General features: G+C 34.2%; 1 protein-coding gene across 4 annotated transcripts in view; it reads left to right on the top strand.

Annotated features, from left to right (window-relative positions):
• Positions 1 to 20,604, top strand: part of Rgl (Ral guanine nucleotide dissociation stimulator-like) — a 164,403-nt gene that overhangs the window by 111,935 nt on the left and 31,864 nt on the right. For all 4 annotated transcript variants that reach the window (XR_016305789.1, XM_089651595.1, XM_089651594.1 and 1 more), the window contains one exon: positions 12,287 to 12,555. Coding sequence is in view for 3 of the 4 variants with exons in the window: in XM_089651595.1 (XP_089507721.1) it covers positions 12,287 to 12,555 (269 nt within the window). In the remaining variant the exon portion in view is untranslated. The remainder of the gene's footprint in view (positions 1 to 12,286; positions 12,556 to 20,604) is intronic.

Below are 20,604 nucleotides of genomic sequence, written 5' to 3'. Positions count from 1 at the left end.
TTGATTCCATAATATTCTCAAATAATAATTATTGTTATGAACAAATTTATATTTAAATATAATAAACCATTTCTATTTTATTCTGTGGTGCTAATGCTACAATAATAAAATAATATAACTTTCAGTGTTAATGTTCTATAATAATAGAAATGTTTCCGGTGAGTGCTCTGAATCAATGCCGATGAAAATATAACTTTCATTATTTACACTGAAGTGTTTATTACCAGAATGATAAAATCTCCATTGCTCTGCTATTGTATGACTGAACCCGCGTTCTTTGAGCCGACAGACCTTACTTCAAGGTTAATAAAATAGTAATATCTTATCTCTTGGCAGTTAACTGGAAGCTAAGCACGGAAGTACAATTATTATTCATTTCAGTTTTGTTAATTCCAATGTAAAACTAGGTGCTCATCTTTATCGTTTCCTAGTTTTGAGGTAGATGTAACCTTTGGCGAGACCAAATACACGAACTGACAACAGCCAAAATGATTATTGCTTGACCTCTCCTGAACATTGTTGCAAAGCATAAGATTGTTCCGTCTGTTATCCATGAAAATATCTTTTTATGATACTTTGTGAGAATTTATGTGACCATGTTTTTGAGGCATTATTTATCAAATTTCTTACAATCCATTAACCCCATTCACTTAAGAACATAAGTTTAAAAGAAACATTGAAAAACAATCACATAATAACTGCTTTAATGAAATCTATTCTTAAAAGACGAGTACATATTTGAATTTCTATGTGCTTATCGGAATAAGACGATTGACTGACTTGACTGCCTTGCTCCGACTATACAACAAGTGGGTATCTGTTTCGTTTATTCATTCATTCATTTCTATTCTCTTACGTAGGTACAGTTTACATAGTAAGTATCAGTTGTACAAAAAATGTTATTAATCTGTGTCTGTTAGTAGTAGTGTTTTGTGAACACCTCACGAGGAGAGCCTGTACTGAAGTGTTCGCATGTTTTAAGTGTAATAACAATTTCGTCGTAAGTTAAAACAACGCATCGTTCTTAAATTTCTCAAACAAGATACTGTAGTTCCACCCATGGCGGCACTATTGTATACATGTTAGGTTAGTGGCAGTTAAAGTACATCATAATATGACATAGACACAATTTAGTGAAAAGAAAAGGATCCTTATAATACTACATGTTCGGGTATATAGCCGATTTTTATCTTTAAGATTTAGTTTAATCCTTTCCTACCCCGTGTACCCGTCCGATCCTTTGTCACCGGGAGACAGAACATATCGGTCAGTACGAGTACCTTTTCTACCGCGCAACCGACCACAGGTTGCGAGTTCAATTTCGTTTCATTATTATAATATTAATATTCCGTTTCATAATTATAATATTAATATTCCGTTTTATAATTATAATTCGCCGTGGAGTTTTTGTGCTTCAGAGAGAGGGAACATAGAGGATACCAAATACAATGTAGGGCTTTTCAATATTCTGGTGGCATCCTCTCAAAATTCCATTTCGTTCTCCTCCATGATATAATAAATATTCCATGAGCTATCGAAACACTACATAAATTGTACGTAATGATGCAGTCACGATTAAAAGAAAGAAAAAAACAAAAGTAGATAGATGATAGTAAATGCAAGTATTTAAAAACATTACAAAATAATTAAAAAACACTAATCTATTTAGTAAACTGAAAACATACTCTACGAGCATCTAAATTATGGTATGTTTCGTTTGGGGTGAATAGGTTTTAGAAAAATTGTGAACTTTAATTTTTATCAATTCTGTGATACATTTTTTTAGTTTGTTTGTTGTTGAATTATCAGCAGGTTGTTTCAAATAGGTGTTCTGTTTAATGGAATAGTACTTTAGGATCTGGTAATTATTGAGAACTTAAATTGTAAGGGAATATGTAGTTTGTATTTTAAGAAGGGAAATTTGATTTTATTATATCGTATCAAATCTGTGAATATGCCCACTTCATAGTAATATTGATATATGCAATGCATACTTCAGTTTACCGCAAATTATTTCGAAAATATCACCAAAAATGAAGAAGTGTTTTCAATGATAAAAAACCCTATATTTCGACAAATAATAATAATATGACGAAATTTTGACATTTTAATTTAATATACGTCAAACCAAACTCAACCAACAAAAAAGTGACAGGTGACGGTAACGAAGGGTGTTAAACACGGAATCCAGTTTAAAAACTAAGTATATTTTGATGAATATTCGCAGTGTTGCCAGCATTTTTAATTTAGAGGCGAACGTGAACGCATTAATCTAAAAAACTGCGTAGAAACCAGAAATATGATTACCAGAGAGACGAATAGATTAATTTTGAATATAAATTGGGATATTTGCGACCAGGTAGGTAATTTAAGCCAGTATGTATGTTTCAAATTGTTTATTCTATGTCGTTGTACCTATGTACATGTTTAAGGATATCGTAAATCTTCTGTTCGTCTGTGATATGTATTTTAATTAGCTTTAATCCAATTATGGCCAACGAATACCTCTTTCAAATGAGCAAAACTCGTGTAACTACTCTGTGGATTACTTTGTACAAATTAGGAAATTAGTTCATTTCCTCCCAATGTTCTCGAATTTTCTGCTAGAATTTAGTGCGGACCCAATTTGTTCGAAAAGTTTCGTTGGTTGAAACATTAAAATGTGTAATAGAATGTTGTAAACAGGTGGAAATACGAGATTTCCCACTGTTTTCTCGAAATAAACAAAGGTTAAATTTTATTATTGCGCCTCATTCTTAATACTTAGAGATTATTGAAATAACACTTCGTTTTAATTTAATTACAACAGTCGGGAGAGAGGCGAAATTTTAAATTATAGTTTTATTATTATTTATTAATAACTTTTATAAATTACAATTATGTGTTATTTTCTCAACTAACATACTAGGCTCATGCCCGTATTACGGTAGTTATACATGATTTAAATTATAATGTAAGAATTAGGAAAATAGTATTTTGTAGAAACAAATAATAAAACATAAGGGAACAAAAAAAAACGTCTATTTTTTTAATTTATTTTATATCATTGAAACTAACAGTACATTACAGTACGTTACGGTGATGAAACAATTCACATATATTAAATAATATTTCATAGTAGGTACCTTTGATATGTTTTATTTATTTTATATCATAGAAACAAACAGTAGATTTCAGTACATTACAGTGATGAAATAATATTTCATTTGACCAGTGATTCCTGACATTATTTGGAGTTAAAAATGAAAACGAAATTTTGTTCTTCGGTGACATTTGAGGTTTTTATACAAATTTTTCCAAAAATTCTTGGTCACTCTGCCGAGTAACCGGCCAACTCCTTGCGTCGACCCTAGCTGTCCAATTCCTACTGATTTTCCACAGATATGTCTATGTGATTTTCTATGTTTTGGAGATAACCTAAATAAAAAAAATAGTGGAATGGAATGGTGCTGTATGGCGGGTACGTCTCAAAGGTATGTTAAAAATAATTAAGGAGTTCGGTATAGTCGAATATTATTAATATTGTATGCTGATGTTTCGGTGCTGATGGCTAATAGTATGGATGATCTCTCTCGTGTCTAGGATGAACGAAGTATGCATTAAGAATGAGTTAATGATGAATTTAAGTAAGTCTAAGTAATGGTGTTTGAAAGAGAGAGTACGAAAACAGTGTGCAATATAGTTGTTAATGAGGAATACTTGGAGCAGGTGGATGAATTTGTATATTTAGGAAGTATGTTTACGAGAGATGGGAAGGCTGACAGAGATTTTGAAAGAAGGGTAAATGCAGGTAACAAAAAATTGGCCAAAGAAGCGAAGTTAGTAGTCCACAATGGAGTGCTGGTACCTACCCTGATGTATGGAAGTGAGGCATGGAACTGGCAGAGAAATAATGAAAGTAGATTGAATGCTGTTGAGATGAGATCCCTGAGGCGTATGTGTAGTAAAACCATGTTTGATTGTGTGAGGAATGTGGAGATCCGCAAAGAATGCAAGGCTGATGTAAGCGTAATGAGTAAGATCAAGAAAGGGACGCATAGATGGTTTGGGCATGTGGAGCGAATGAGCGAAGAAAGGAGTGTAAGGAGAATATATGATGCAAATGTGAATGGTAGCAGAAGTCGAGGACGCCCGAGGAAGACATGGCACGACCGAGTGAATCAGATACTTGAGTCGGGCCTTGTCAAGAGTCAGAATAATAGAAGAGTATGTATGAATGTGAATGAGGCAAGGAGAGTGTGCCAAGACCGAGTTGTTTGGCGGTCCCTCCTCTCTGCCTACCCCTGCGGGGAAACGGCGTGATGGTTAGTCAGTTAGGTATAGTCGAGTTTATTTTTTAAAATTCTATATATTTTTGCTCACATTCTTGTCAAATTCAAAACCAGTACGAGCATATAAATTGAAGATGTCCACTGACTTGGTATAATTGTTTCCCTCCATTAGAATTCTGGGCAAAAAGGAATACATATGGTAGTTAGTCCCAGATTTTCTGCACTGAAATAAATCCTGACTTCTAGTATTACGTTGTGGAATCCAGAAGCTTATCAATTCTAGCAATACCGGACTATCCACTAAATCATTTAGAATTTTATAAAGAAAAACCAAGTCAGTGAAAATTCTTCTGTCTGACAATTTGAGCATATTCATATAATTTAATAGAGTGTTGTAGTTCAACATAATTGCTGGAATACCCATAATATAATGGATACGTTAGATTCTAAAAAAGTAATCTGTATCTATTCTACATACCGAATTACGCTTGGCTCGCCTTTCTCTAGATTGACTAGATTATTCTTGATAACAGTGCGTTCATGGCAACTCTGTTTGTTTTAATTTAATCTCCCTGTTGTTGACTTGGCTTTACTTGTTATTTGCAGAGCATTCATTCACACGGCAATCCTGTTGGCTCATATTATATGGGCTTGTGCGTAAATAGTAGATAATATTACAGCATGACATGGATATGGATATATGAACTTTACATTCGGCTAAAGACAGGGGTTTTTTGTTATTCAGCTATCAAAATCTTCTTTATTTTTATGGTGTAAAGCGTACACATGATAAAACCCACGAAAAGAGATACACGAAATAATGTTCTCAATGTTTTAATAATATTCACAGACTTGAAAACCTATATAACGTGAGTCAACAGGATTGCTATAAATATGAGAAAACCTACGAAAAGAGATAAACGAAATTTTGTTTTCAAAGTTTTAATATTTACAGGTTTAAAAACCTATATAATACGAGTCAAAAGGATTGCCATACATATGAGAAAACCTACGAAAAGAGATACACGAAATAATTTTCTCAAGGTTTTAATATTCACACACTTGAGAAATAATAATTTTCTCAAGGTTTTAATATTCACACACTTGAGAACCTATATAATATGATTCAGCAGGATTTCCATATATATGAGAAAACCTACGAAAAGAGATACACGAAATAATTTTCCCAAGGTTTTAATATTCACACACTTGAGAAATAATAATTTTCTCAAGGTTTTAATATTCACACACTTGAGAACCTATATAATATGATTCAGCAGGATTTCCATATATATGAGAAAACCTACGAAAAGAGATACACGAAATGATGTTCTCAAAGTTTTAATACTCAAAGACTTAAAAACCAATATAATACGATTCAACAGGGTTGCCATACATATGAGAAAACCTACGAAAAGAGATACACGAAATATTGTTCTCAATGTTTTAATATTCACAGACTTAAAAACCTATAAAAAATTAACCCGTAAAAAACTTTAATACATCTATTTTAAAATTTTCTTTAAAACTAAAAAAAATAAATTGTTTGGCTGAGAATTTAACCGTCCTACCCAGAAACTGGAGTCAACAACTCTATGAACCGCGCCAAATGCCGATCGGGTAGGACCGCAATTTATTTCGTATATTGATCCCCCGCATTCCCAATTTCTACCGATTTATAACATGTTTCTCTTTAACTCTATAAGTTTTTAAGTTCCAAAAAAACAATATGTTATTTTTGAACATAATATACGTTTGTTATGCCGAAACGGTAATTAAATGAAATTAATTAAAAAAGTAAGCTTCGAAAATTATTCGAAAATCGAAATATTTAAAAATCACGTTTTTGTTTTTTCAAAATATGTTATAGGTATGAAAAAAATCACAGTGTATCTTTAAATGCAACTAAAGCATCTGTCGAGAGATTTTTGATCTATTTCAAACGAGTCGTGTTTTATTAAATATTTTCACCATTTTCGCTTAAATATTATCGTTTTTTTTATATATTAGCGCGCTCCCTCTAACATTCGTATTAACATATCTCCCTTTCAAACCATCTTTGAACGCTTACTACGGGGCCTTAACTGCTGTGATGTCATCCGATTTCAGAAAAATGTTTATGAAGAGTTTATTATTATCTATTGATGACATAGTCCCGCTGGCTTCGAACATTGGAGAGTAGTTGATTTGTGTGCGGTATTCACGTAAAAAAGCGTTTTTCCCCTTTTAAATTTGCTCACAAATAAACCTGTGGAAGAGAAAAAGTTTTGATTTTCGTTTAGTAGTTTTAGAAATTTGTGCATTGTGTATTGGCCCACCAGCAAGCTTAGAGCTAAGCAATTATATATATACATAAATATTATATTTAATTATATACATCTATGTCAACAAGGTACTCTCTTGTATTCCGTTTTGTCACAATAATCAATATCAATCATTGCCGTGACATAACAATGGCGAATGACGGATGACGACTAATACCAATTGAAGCACGAATTCCTCGACAGAGAGCTTTTGCGGTAGTCAAATTAAACTAATCACACATTATTATTATTACGTTTTTCATTTCCGAATAGAGTAGATGCACAGTATTTTGTTGGCCTCCGTGGTCGAGGGGTAAGGCTCTCGACTAGCAAGCTGGAGATCGCGGGTTCAAATCCCGGCTATTAATTTGTGTATTTCACAATTTACTCATTTGAAATATCATATAGTATATTTGCGGCACGTTCCAGAGTGGACGATACTCTCAGTATCGCCCTAGTGTAAGACCACCATTCAGAATTGAAACGCTGCATAAAATGGCTTTGGCCATGTTTGATGACCAGATCTGAATATCCAGGTACTTCCCCACTTTCCTCTCCCCCTTTCCTCACTGCCTTCAGGCCTCACAAAATATGCAGATTGACAATATTACAACACAGTTACATTGCTGACAAATTTCGCAAAATTTTAAAAAGTGCAATATAAGTAATCAATATACAGTGGATATATTCATTAGTAATTTTATAATAACATGTTTCTGTGCTTTAAAGTACAATGCTGCGTATATATTTGCGAACATAAGCGCGAACCGAGCCACGAATTATTTGAAAGGAACTAAGCACCCGCAAGCGGCGATTCGCGCCATTGGCGGTTGCTTCTTTCCTTTTCCATAATTAGTGGTTCGGCTCGCAGGTTCGGCTCGCGTGTGCACGCATCTATACATTTTCGAAGCGAAACTTGAGCCGAGCCACGAATGACGGGAAGGAACGAAACAATTTTCGAAGCGAAACTTGAGCCGAGCCACGAATGACGGGAAGGAACGAAACAACTACGAGCGGCGCGGCGTTTCGCGCCATTTTCAGTTGCTTCGTTTCTTTCCCATAAGTTGAAGTTCAGCTTATCAAATCGGCTCGCATATGTATCCGGGCCCTTATACCAGTGGCGCCTCGTGATTTGGGTGTACTAGAGTGCTAATATTACAAAAAATATTATTATTATTATTGATGTTGTTGTAGCTGTAAACGTCTTCTTTTTTCTTTCTGAAATTCGGTTTTTTGTATGAAGATTTTCAGGAAATTCGTGCAGTGTAAACTGAAATTTCTTGAAAATCTTCATACAAAATATCGAATTTTAGAAAAAAATAGTTTTGGACCAAGCAACATAAATAAAGTCTATCTATATATCATAAGTATGTCCAGCATAACCTGTGCAATCTAAATATTCAGGTTAGGTTAGTAAAGTATGTCTAGCATAACATGTGCAATCTAAATATTTAGGTTAGGTTAGTAAATTATGTCTAGCATAACATGTGCAATCTAATTATTTAGGTTAGGTCTAAATTATATCTAGCACAACCTGTCCAATCTAAATATTATTAAGGTTTTAAAAAGGTTGCATAATAAAGCATTTATCACTGATTATAAATGTGTTCGTATTAACACGACGCGTGCTACAGGGTAACCGTATAAAACGGAACGGTTACAAAACAGAATTTGATAAAATAATATTTATTTTTTTAATTTTTTTTACATTAGATACATTTAAAGGAGACATAACAGTAATAATATAGCATAATGAGAGCATATATTTAAAATGAGTAGGTACAAGTGTTATTACGTTTTGTTGGGTCGAATTTAGTTCCTAGCTAGGCAGATTGCCTGTTCTAAGGAACCAAATGTTAAATATGTTAGGTATGTTTTGTTACAATATGTTAGGTTAGGTTTTTTCTTCACTTCTCTTGTAAAATATTCTGTTTTGTTACGGTTCTATTTTGTCGTGGACACAACAGGAAGAGAAATTACAAAGGAGCAGGAAGGAATGTCAGTGGCAGGACTCTGGTCGTTGTAAAGATCGATTATCCACTTGGTATAACCGACGCACTATTGAAGTCGCTAGTCACACAATGAACCAACTATGTAGACTAAAAATAGTCGCCCTATTGTATAAAGTAGGTAGGAGGTATAATCTATTTCCTATTTGGGTTCATGGTATTGACCACACACTTGATCAAAATAAAGGCTTCGTCAAACCTGTAGCAAATAAACTGGTGTCAAGTAGGGTTTTTTTTTATATGAATTCGGGATGAAAATGGGATGCGTTCTATTTTGGTACCGATTTTCGTACAGTTCAAGATGGCGGATATTATTTGACATCTGTCGTGTCATTGTTTTACGTAACCATAATATTATGTACAAATGTTGCATGCTTATTTATTTATATATTCAAATATTGATAAAACGACTAAAATACATGTTAATTACTGACTTTCAACATGTATTCTATTTGGTATTGCGAATTTCGTGTTTTTTTAGGTTTCGTAGACGGCAACGGTAAAGACAAATGACATTTGATGCTTTCAAGTGATCTGTGTTTATGTTCAAGGTGTCGCAATTTTTTGATGCTTTAGTACCGTCCTAAAATATTATTTCTTCCCCAATGTAAACTATCTGTGACAAATCGTTAGTATGAAAATAAGGATCGTGTAAAGCAAATATTTTCATTTAGGTGCCGATATAGTTTCCAAGGTGACCTAATAAATAATTCATTAAAATTACAATTCAACACCCTTATGTGTTATAAAGTTATGAAAAGTCATGAAACAAAAATAGGTTAAATAGGTTAAATAGGTTACATATGTAACTATTAAATCTAGTATTTGTTTAATCACTTTTAATGACTTTATATCACCTTTTAAAGGTGTGTTGAATTGTCATTTTGAGGAGTTATCATGGAACCAGTTTCCATGGAGATCGGTTTGAAAAAAAATATCGTGTAAAACGCCCATTACACATTTTATGAGGAAAAGAATCTACAATATTATGCAAGTCTTGCGTATCGTCTTACCTCCATGTCTCGTGTCAAAGGGTATTTAAATAAAAGGGTTTTGACGTAGCAAGGGATGTATAGGAGTAATACCGATGTGATAATATGCACAAAACTATGAAATTTATTTACAAAACAATTATATATACAGTATTCTGAAGAGGATTAGAAATATTTTTTTACCTATACCTACGCAGTTTTGAACAAAAAAAACGAACAATCGTAAAAAAGACTGGTTTACCAGGTTATTTCTTTTAAGAAAAATACGTGTGTATAATATATTTCCGTTAATCTTTTTTGGCGTCACACCTGTTTTGTTCTATTTCGCTCACCCTAATTGATAATATTACTATTTAAATAAATAAAGGTGGAGTACCTACGCAGCTTTTTTATAGCATTACTAGCGCTGACCCGTGATAAATCACGGGATAGTCTGAATTCCTGACAAATCGGTTCCAATTTTGAAAATGAAAATATTTTTTTGGTAAAATATTATATTAAAAGTAGGTACTTTATCGCTTGTCTGAATTATTCACAAAATCAGTTCCAAATTTGAAAATGACACGTAACACTAAAGCATATCCGAGTTCATTGAACCAGAGTTACAATCACAGACACAACCGAATCAGTATTTTTGATATTATACATACATAAATAGGTAATAAACAGTAATAATTAATTATCTTTTCTGCACCAAAATTCACTTTTAGTAACTACTGTAGAAACCTTTTGCAAAGCTTTACATTCTATTGTTCCTTCAATCTACAAGGTTCTACATCTAATCGTTTATACGTAGCTACCAGTTACGTATGTTCGTAACGACTTTATCAGATTAACCTTATATTATCACCACGCTATCTCCACAATAGAATTATGCGAGATCGTTGACCCGCAATTTTTCAGGCACTCTATCTAATCTTCAGAAGATTTGCAACTGCTTCCGAAATTGTAGGCTACACCTCCCACCGCACCGTCACAACCAAACATTATCTTTGGTGACAACACTTCTAGGAAACCGTCGCGCCTCGCTCCACTTTCAGGGACGCATAATCATTACGTTTAATGTAGGGTGTCTAGTAGGTTGAATCGAACTAATAAATAATGTAGGTATACATCTTCTGGGTTCTGCGTAGAAGATAGAACCAAAAGAGCTTATTGAAAAGCCTTCAAAACAGGCCTATACGATACTGAAATTTGTAGAACTATATATTTAATACTTACTATATTTACTGTATATTTAACTAGAACTATTTTCAGTTTAGGCCGTTGTTTCCATGTTGAGCTATAGAGCTCTGAAATATTCATCACATGTCAAAACATTGCACGTGACGCCGTACGCTGATACAGCGGGAAAACTGATTAATATACCTAACCTTACCTACACGGATAAAAATGAGTACAGCTTTTTTGATCAAAATGATGTTAAAAATGTGACTGCATGACCATTTCCTAGTAAAATATTACTCATTCAGTATATATCAGAACACGTATTCACGCAGGTGGCCTTGTACGATAAAATTTAATGGATGAGATGCGAAAGTGTAATTTTTAAGAACATGTTTTCCGACTTCCTCGTAACATATAGGCCTCTAGTCCCGTTTTTAACAGGAAATGGAATAAATGAACCGGATATTTATCAGATTAACAATATTTTATATCATTAAGTTTTGTCTGTACGGAACTAACTGCAAACAGCAATTTAATAAAAGTTTTCTCCGTGCGTGCCAACTAACTACGTACAGCAATTTAATAAAAGTTTTCTCCGTACGTGCCAACTAACTACGTACAGCAATTTAATAAAAGTTTTCTCCGTGCGTGCCAACTAACTACGTACAGCAATTTAATAAAAGTTTTCTCCGTACGTGCCAACTAACTACGTACAGCAATTTAATAAAAGTTTTGTCCATACGTGCCAACTAACTGCGTACAGCAATTTAATAAAAGTTTTGTCCATACGTGCCAACTAACTGCGTACCGCAATTTAATAAAAGTTTTGTCCATACGTGCCAACTAACTGCGTACAGCAATTTAATAAAAGTTTTGTCCATACGTGCCAACTAACTGCGAACAGCAATTTAATAAAAGTTTTCTCCGTACGTGCCAACTAACTACGTACAGCAATTTAATAAAAGTTTTGTCCATACGTGCCAACTAACTGCGTCCAGCAAAAAGTTTTGTCCATACGTGCCAACTAACTGCGTACAGCAAAAAGTTTTCTCCGTACCTGACAACTACATAACTACATACAGCAATTTAATACAAGTTTTGTCCATATGTGCCAACTAACTGCGTACAGCAAAAAGTTTTCTCCGTACGTGGCAACTAACTACGTACAGCAATTTAATAAAAGTTTTCTCCGTGTACCTTTCCCTGGTCTGAGTTTTTTTGTTGTTGTGCAATATTTTTTACTCCGAGATAACATTTTCCACTATTTTCTCTTCTGTATTTTTGCGTTAGACGTTACACTATCGGGCATTCAATAGACTTGCCTTCCCCACCTTCATCATCCTCATCAACAATCCCCATTTAGGGATGCCATAGTCCCACTGGGTCCAGACGGTTAGGAGCGACTTTAACTGGGTGGCAACAAGAAATAGGATGTACCTATAAGCTCTCCCTTTGTACTTTCTGTTTATTTTGTACAGAAAATGTTTTTTGAATTTGGACTCTTGCAGTATTCACAGTTAAGACTTAATAATATCTTTTTCCAGGATTCCGAAGACGAGATATCCCACTTAGAATGGGAGACCGTGCGCGTCCGCTTTGTGAAGGCGGGCACCGTGGAGCGACTGGTGGAAGCCCTGGCCACGGACGACGGCGAGCTGGAGTCCACCTACATCAACGTGTTCCTGGCCACCTACCGCAGCTTCTGCGACCCGGGCACCGTGCTTCAACTGCTGCTGGGCCGCTACGAAGCGTTGGTGGATGCAGATGATCCGCTGCAGCCGGCGGCTGCTGAACTCGCCGACCAGCACAGAAGGTTTGCTAATCTCTTTTATTTTATAGTTTATCAGTCATCATGACACAAATGTTTTCCGCTCCCTTGCCATTTACCTCCTGTCGTAAGTCCTTCTCGTCCCAAGGCCAATCAGAGTTTAGCGCTGGGCGCGCGCCTGCATAATTACGAAGTCAGTGCTGTCGCTAAGTAAACTTCACTGCTTAAAATAGTCAAATTTCTCTGTTTATTTAATATGCTTGCTGTGAAACAACACCTAAATCAGCAGTAACAAAGAGTATCAACAATAATTGCCGCTGTTTGCAAACTGTCGTTACTCGGTGACACTTCAAAATTCGTCGCGCTTCAAGGCCTGTAATGTAGTCTTAGGACGGGTTGTTTCGGAGAATTTGAACAATTCATCAAATTTCAACGTTCATTTTCGGGTTCTGTGAAAGACTTATTCAAGTTCTGTTTTTATATCATTGTAGGCTAGTTGCTTGACAAAACTGAAATAAAAACAGAACTTGAAAAAATCTTCCACAGAACTTGAAAATGAACGTTGAAATTTGATGAATTGTTCAGATTCTCCGAAACAACCCGTCCTTAGTCTTTGTTCTCGTCCTGCACGAACCCATTTCCACGCAGTCTCTTCCTTGGTGGATTCGTTTCCGCACGTAATGTAGTATTTGTTCTCGTCCCGTACGAACCCTTTTCCACGCACTCTCTTCCTCCGTGGATTCGTATCCGCCCTTAAGGCGATGCCATACGTAGTAATGCAAAATCATGTGCTTTTGGTTTGAAATTTTGGTCGCCTAGAAATGTTTTAGATGCTTTAATTAAATACTGCGAGTAGAATACATCTTGGCCTTTGAAATAATCGAGTATTTTTTGATAAGTCTTTTTATAAGCCTAGAAAAAAATAATATATAAGGCCTATGAAAACTGATTTAAAGTTCAAAATCTCCTACTTACGAACCCATTTTCGGTTATGATTTTATTTTATAATGTGGCAAATTAAGTTATTTATAAAATGATCCAAAAATATTTAAATATTTATGCCTGAACATCCATGAAATAAAATAAAAGGCACTTTTTGGCGATGTTTTTTTCTTGCATAAATCAAAATAGGCGGATGGTGTTAAGCGGCAATTTAAACCTTATCGCCATCTACGTAAGGGTTGTTATTGATAGCGGCTCAATTTAAAATATTACACGACGTAGTGCATCGCCTTAATGTAGTCTTTGTTCTCGTCCTGTACGAACCTTTTCCACGCAGTCTCTTCCTCGGTGGATTCGTTTCCACTGGGTCATGATTTTGGGTGCCTGTCATCTGGCATTCTTTCTACATGTCCCAGTTTTTGGATCCTACAGAATCTTACCATTAGATTTTCTAATTCAAAGTTATGTTTAATCCTGTATGATGATCCATTTTCTAGTCCAAATAGTTTTTTTGATGTTTCATGAAGGTAATATTTATTTTACTTATTTTAAGCAGTTTGTTTATTTTTCTCAATATTTTTGAAACCAATAGCACCTAAGTACCTTTCAGTAAAGGCATCTACATCTAGCAAGCAAATTTTTAGCTCTCAAGTAGTCATGTTTGTGTTTTATATATATTTGCTCATCGCAATGTAAATTTTAACTTCGCTGGTTCTATGTTATTTGTGTTTCGAGTTTTTATGCAGTATTATATTCTGTCGGGTTTTTGAATATATCACAAAGGATCATAAAGAATGGACGTGACATGCATGGAGACTGCAATCAACTCAGAAACCCAGTCACAGCACAAGTTCATTGCATTCAATGCAATTAGAGTTTTTTTAAACCTAGTAGTTGACTGAGTGGATCGGGCGACAAATTGACCTGATTATATGTGTTGCTACTCCTATTTGTCAGAGAATGGCCAGCAAATCCTAACGCCTTTGTACTTTTTTAACCATGATTCTCTGTGATTCAGAATAGGTGACATTTAAACTTGACCTTCAAGTGTATCTTTTTTATCTAATTATTATATTGTGATATCTAGGGCCTCAGATACTAATAAAAGTGTTCATATTTTACACAGCTGATAAACAACCATTAATATATGGTAAATTGTTGTTTATCAGCTGAGTAAAATTTACAACACATTTATTAGTAAGGGGGGCTAATCTTTCTAAATCTGATCGCCCAACCTCACTCAGCACGAAGAGGCACGTAGTATATAATAATATGCAAATAATACAATCTATGACATTTTGTTTGTCTTTCTAACATTTCAAATGAATTCATTGGCATTTTACCTTGCTTATTTTTTATTCCTATTCGTTATAAACTCAGTGTTGCCACTAGAGAAAACTCCTTCCAAGTATGCGGTAACCTTTACGTCTACGAGAAACACCTTCAGTAAAGTCATTGAGTCTAAGAATACATAATAATAATCCTTGTTAGAGACGGTGCCAGTAGCTAGTAGCCAGTACTTGCCTAGAGTGCCTAGGTCACTTGTCTGATTATCACGGTATAATGTCAAGCTTCTAGTACCTTCATGCTAACTGGCTTTCATCCGTTTATTGCTCTCTCTGACGTGTACCTGGCGTTGCTAGGTGTTGTGAATGATTCGGGCTAAAGTTTTGAGAAATTTTCTCTACTTTTTATGAACATAATATGCATGTATTATATATAAACCTTCCTCAAAAATTATCTAAATTATAGTGAAAACCATATCAAAATCCGTTGCGTAGTTTTGAAGAACTAAGCACACAGACCCGGCGTTGCAGGTGGTTATATGAGATAGAAATTATAGACATATTCCATCGCGGAATTTTCTGTAAGCCTTTTTAAGATATACCCGTAGTACATTATTTGGATGTATGTCATAAGGTTTACCCAGCGTTAGCAATGTAAACGCCCGAAAATTATATTTTAGGATTTGATTACAAAACATCGACTTTTCTTAACTTTCAGTAAATAGAAGAACTAGGCGCACAAATACATAGGCGCGGATTTGTTAAATAAATACTATTTAGCGATATGAACTACGTGTCTAATGAACAAAGCCTGTTTATTAACACCGATTGAGAGCAGTTATCGTAATTAACGACAGCTTCAATTATTATTGTTGATTTTCTGCTGAATAAATTATTATTATTGATTTTCTGCCGAATAAATTATTATTGTTGATTTTCTGCCGAATAAATTAATCCTATGATATACTTTTAATTTATTTTTTATTCCTAATATACGTTGAAATTATAGTACCTTCTCACAATTATTGTAAATATTATTTTTCAAATAAGGTTGCATATCAAGAAATTCTCAGAATCCCCGCATTTTCCTCACAAAAAGGTTCTCCCTCAATGGGTTTAAAAATATAATTTTTTTTGAAAATTTGTTATGTAGAAAACGAAATTATAGTACCTTCTCCCAATTATTGTAAATATACGATTTTTTTAATATGGTTATTATTATTACTAACAATTATTGAACATATTGAATACCTTCCTAGATTATCACTTAGCGACTGAACGTTTTCTAAATGGCGGAAATCTTCTGATTAAAATACAGGTGACTGACATTACTAACGACTCGCGACACTTTACTGCTCAGATTTAGTTGTAGCGGTCAGTGAAATTTATTCTCTGTGGGAGAAATCTAATTCGTTACAGAAAACACGTCGCCATAATACGTTGGATCCGTTCTAGAAGAATTCGAAACAGTGTGTCGTCAGCGTATCCGGTTTCTTTTCGTCACAGTTTGTATATGGCCTAATACCGGCCAAAGCAATATCACAGCCTCTTCCTATTATCTGTTAACAAGATAATATTGAGACATATGTAACTGGTTTCGCAAGCTAATTGTATTTAATTTATCTGTGTCAGTTAATTGTGTCATATAACTTAATATACTATGGCTTTCAATTCTTCCTTTGAGAAATATCTGTGATAATAGTTTGTACAAAAATATTATAAAGTTGCTTATTATTTTATCAAAATCTTCTAATAGGAGAGGCATCGTTTTTTCAAAGTATTTTACCCCTGTTTCCTATATTTCTTTGTTTATTTAATGGGTCATTTTCACTAAAGTACTTTGTATAGTTTTCTTGACGCAAATATATCTCTAGATTTATTGTGTAGTAAATGTCAGTGTAACTCATTGACCCGGGAAAACTATGAAACATTAAACTTTTAAAAAATTACTGCTAAAAAAGATAAACGTGTACATTTACATTTGACTTATAGAAAAATAAATAAATAACAAAAAAGTTTAATTTCGTTGAATGTTTTCAAGAAATTTATTGAAGTCGCGCATAATGATTGTTGTGTCTTTCTAACTGTGTGTGATAAAACTGTAATAACATATTTTATATATATTTTAAAATGAAAACACTCGTGAAATCGAAATCTTATTCTGCTCATTTAACTTTCTAGATTCCTTAGAACAACTGCTATAACTTTACAACAATGAATTTATTTATTATTGTTATGGTTTTGCAAAGCAAAACAATGGACAGTTACGCCGTAGGTACTTTTAATTAGGCGAAAGCTTACTAGACTCTAGAGAATGCAACAGAAATTTATTTAACTACCAGTAATTACGATTGGTTTAGTGTGCAATTTCTGTTTTTAGTAGGTACGTGCCTACTGCGTTTAGCCATTATTTATCCCTCTTTGAAATTAGCATGTCGGTAACATGTAGCTATACATATCACTGTGCAAGTACGAGTAGCATTACGTCACGGATGGACAGCAAGGGGGTTACATGTGCCAAGGCAGAAGTAGTAACGATTAACCGCATTTCTATGTCGTAAATATATTCTACAAAGTAATTACATCCTACAAAGTAATTACTGCTTTAATTATATCAAATCCGTTATTTTAAGCAAAACGAACCCTTAAACAAAAATTAAACCTTTCCTGCTAATATAATAGTTTTAAGGCCTCATTCGCAAGGGAGTATTTTATTCACCGTCGCGACCTTTAACGCGTGGAAGTTGGCGCCAGGTTTTTCACACCGAGCACTTACATTATATACTACCGATACTTATGTTATATACCTACTAGCGAACTGTGAATTTTTACACTCCCGTCATACTAATAAGTATAATTAAACCTTAAACCCGGTTTAATGTCGTTTAACCGTACCTACGCCGTGTTGTTACGTCATCTTTTTTTAACTATTCCTATTATATGTAAGAAATGGGATTGAAGTATACGCAAAGCTTGCGTTTTAATCATGACTATTGGTGCATTCTGAGATTCATGCAAATATAATCAAATTCTGTGTATGTTTCCTTTCAAACGGAAATAATTCTAAAACTATTATTGATGAAAGTGGAATATGTATCAAAGGAAGTTGAACTTAGTTGCATACTCCCAGGAGTAACTCGGCGTGTAGAGTTTTAAATACCACCTTGACAAAATCAGCTCCGTAAAATACCTGTCAGTACACAGTACCTACAACATCCGTGTACTCTCGTATTCCATACAAAATGAGAATTAAGAAAATTTCATCGCGCTAAAATTGCCCTTTTTTGAATGAAGCTTTATTTTGTTGTCAATGATTGTTTGTCGATTAAATCAAAACTATTTTAATAAGTGCCTACATCTTCTAGTTAACACGGTAGATTTTATCTGAGATTGTTTGATAAACCAACAATGACCACATTTCTTGAATAAATTCCATACTTTCTCCTTTCTATTTGCTTTCCATAACCATACAAAATTGCGTTTGTACGAACACGACATTGAACATTGTGTTTTAATTGTTTGTTATTTTTCCGAATTATTCTTCTTGAAATTACGTGTTTTCCTCCACGAAATGACGGAAAACTATCTACTTTTATGGACCCAAAGGGAGATAATATAATTTCTCATACAAGAGCATGACATAAACATAAAATAATTTGGTTAAAAAAAAATAATAAGCAATAATTGTTGAATAAAATACTAGTATTTATTGAATTATTTGACGGTTAAAAATAAGCCGACGTAGCACAGTGGCTTAGTGCACCTGACCGGCAATCAGAAGGGTGCGGTTTCAATTCCCGTCGGCGGCATTTTTTTTTCTCAGAAAATTTTTTCAAAATTTATATTAGTGTTTCAGGCTAGTAATTATTGCTTATAATAATTTTCTTCAGTTATTTTGATGTTTAACTTCAAATTAATAATGCGTGCATTTCGTCTATTCAACTGGTTTAAAAATGTAGTTTTCATAGACATATGAATATTAGTAGACCTGCCCTAAGTGATTAAAAGCGTATTATCCCCACTCCCCATACCGGTTCCATTGAGCCGGCTGGGCTCGCGTACGGCCTCAAGTGATATTTGAAAACGTGACGTCATCATTCTTGTGCGAACTATGGTCCAGGCATCATCGGTTCATTTTACGAAATAACACGGCAAAATGTTTACTTGTACTATGAAAACTGGTAAAAATAGATGCGAAAAAAGAGAATAAACCCAATTGTCGTATTACATTCCATATATAAGCATTATTTTATTTTATTTTAAGCATATTCACATCGTATAATATGAATCAGTTGTTACTATCACATCGAGAAACGTCTGGACGCGAAACACAAAGCTGGTTGGTTGCTGGGAAGTAAATTATGAACATTTATAAAAGTGTCTTAACTAAATACTCTGAACTAACTATGACTCTGAATATAGAAGCTGCCTTACTTTGCCGAATTTGGACTTCGCAAATTTGTTCATAACGTGGCGAGTAATTTGCGCTCCCATGTAAAAATGTCTATTCATTCAAAGCAGATTTTACTTTTAAGAAGTAAATGGTGATATTATAATGCGAGATGCCTATTTACTGTCAGATTGATTTATTGACGAATCACAGTCATCTTCACTCCCTTCGTTCTTCAACAGTTGATTTTACCCCTCGCCTTTATCTTCTCGTCTATTAATTCCTATGTCTGTGGTAGTTTTGCAATTTATTAAAACGAAGGAATTTAAATGGAATCTTGATTATGATCATAGAATGAAAATTTTCTTTAAAATAAATTTGTCGCTTTGACGCCGATTGTACTGCGGAATTTGTGTTTTCGCAATTGATCCATTATTAATGTAATCGGATAATATTATACAATTGCTAAAATAACTAATAACCATCCGCCCACATTCGATCGATGACTTACGCCCATATTTTATCATATCTATGGAAAATAACATTATATTGGGAAACTTTACCTATTTCTGCATTATGAATTAAAACAAGTAACTTTGTGCAATTTGATCGAAGTAGTTTCATCCTGGTACGGAAATCTCGGACTGGTATTTTTTATTTTGTTGAATACCCCACAAGAGTCCCAACTGCTCGAAACTGTTCGGAGCCAGTGGGACTACGTCATCCCAAATTGGTAGGTATCATATGGGACCAATCCCTTCAGCTCCACAACATACCCTCCAAGTACTACTTCTTGGGAAGGAAAGGTGATAGGAAAGAGGAAGGTGGGATTTTCAGATTTGTTTATAAAACACGGCTAAAGCCATTTTAAGCAACATCTCGATTCTGAATGGTAGTCTTTTAGCAGGAGGATACTGGGAGTATCTACCATTCTGAAAAATTTTGGTACATTTTAAACTTACGCCATAATTTTTATAACATTTGGGTTAAGGTTTAGAATTAATATTATGTGGAGTCAAGATATTTCACCCCTGGCTTAGATTTTATAGATATACCTATTAAAGCAGTCCCAGATAGAGGTCGTACGCAGTGGCCGCGCGTGACTTTTCGGTGTTATAGTGTGCTAAGTTCAAAAAATTCGACATTATTGATGATGTTGAACACAAAAAGATTTATTTTAAATTTCGGTTTGGCAGTTCACTGCACTGATTTCCTGAAAATCTTCATACAAGTAACCGAATTTTCAAAAAAAAAACGTTTTCGGCTACAACGACATCAACAATGCCATTTTTTAAAGATTAAAACTCAAAATGCACCCAAAAATCACGAGCCGACACTGGTCGTACGTACGTCATTGACGAAAAATATTCCTTCTTACGTCTTGGATGAATACTAAAAATACAGAAAATACTAGAATGATGACGTCATGTACGACCTCTCTGGGAATATTATAGTATAAAAATGTGATTATTTTGT

This window comes from Hesperophylax consimilis, chromosome 4, assembly GCF_061612785.1.
Source record: "Hesperophylax consimilis isolate HC1 chromosome 4, BYU_Hcon_1.0, whole genome shotgun sequence".
Lineage (NCBI taxonomy): Eukaryota > Metazoa > Arthropoda > Insecta > Trichoptera > Limnephilidae > Hesperophylax > Hesperophylax consimilis.
Note: the sequence above shows the minus strand (reverse complement) of the source record. Positions and strands in the feature narration are given on the sequence as shown.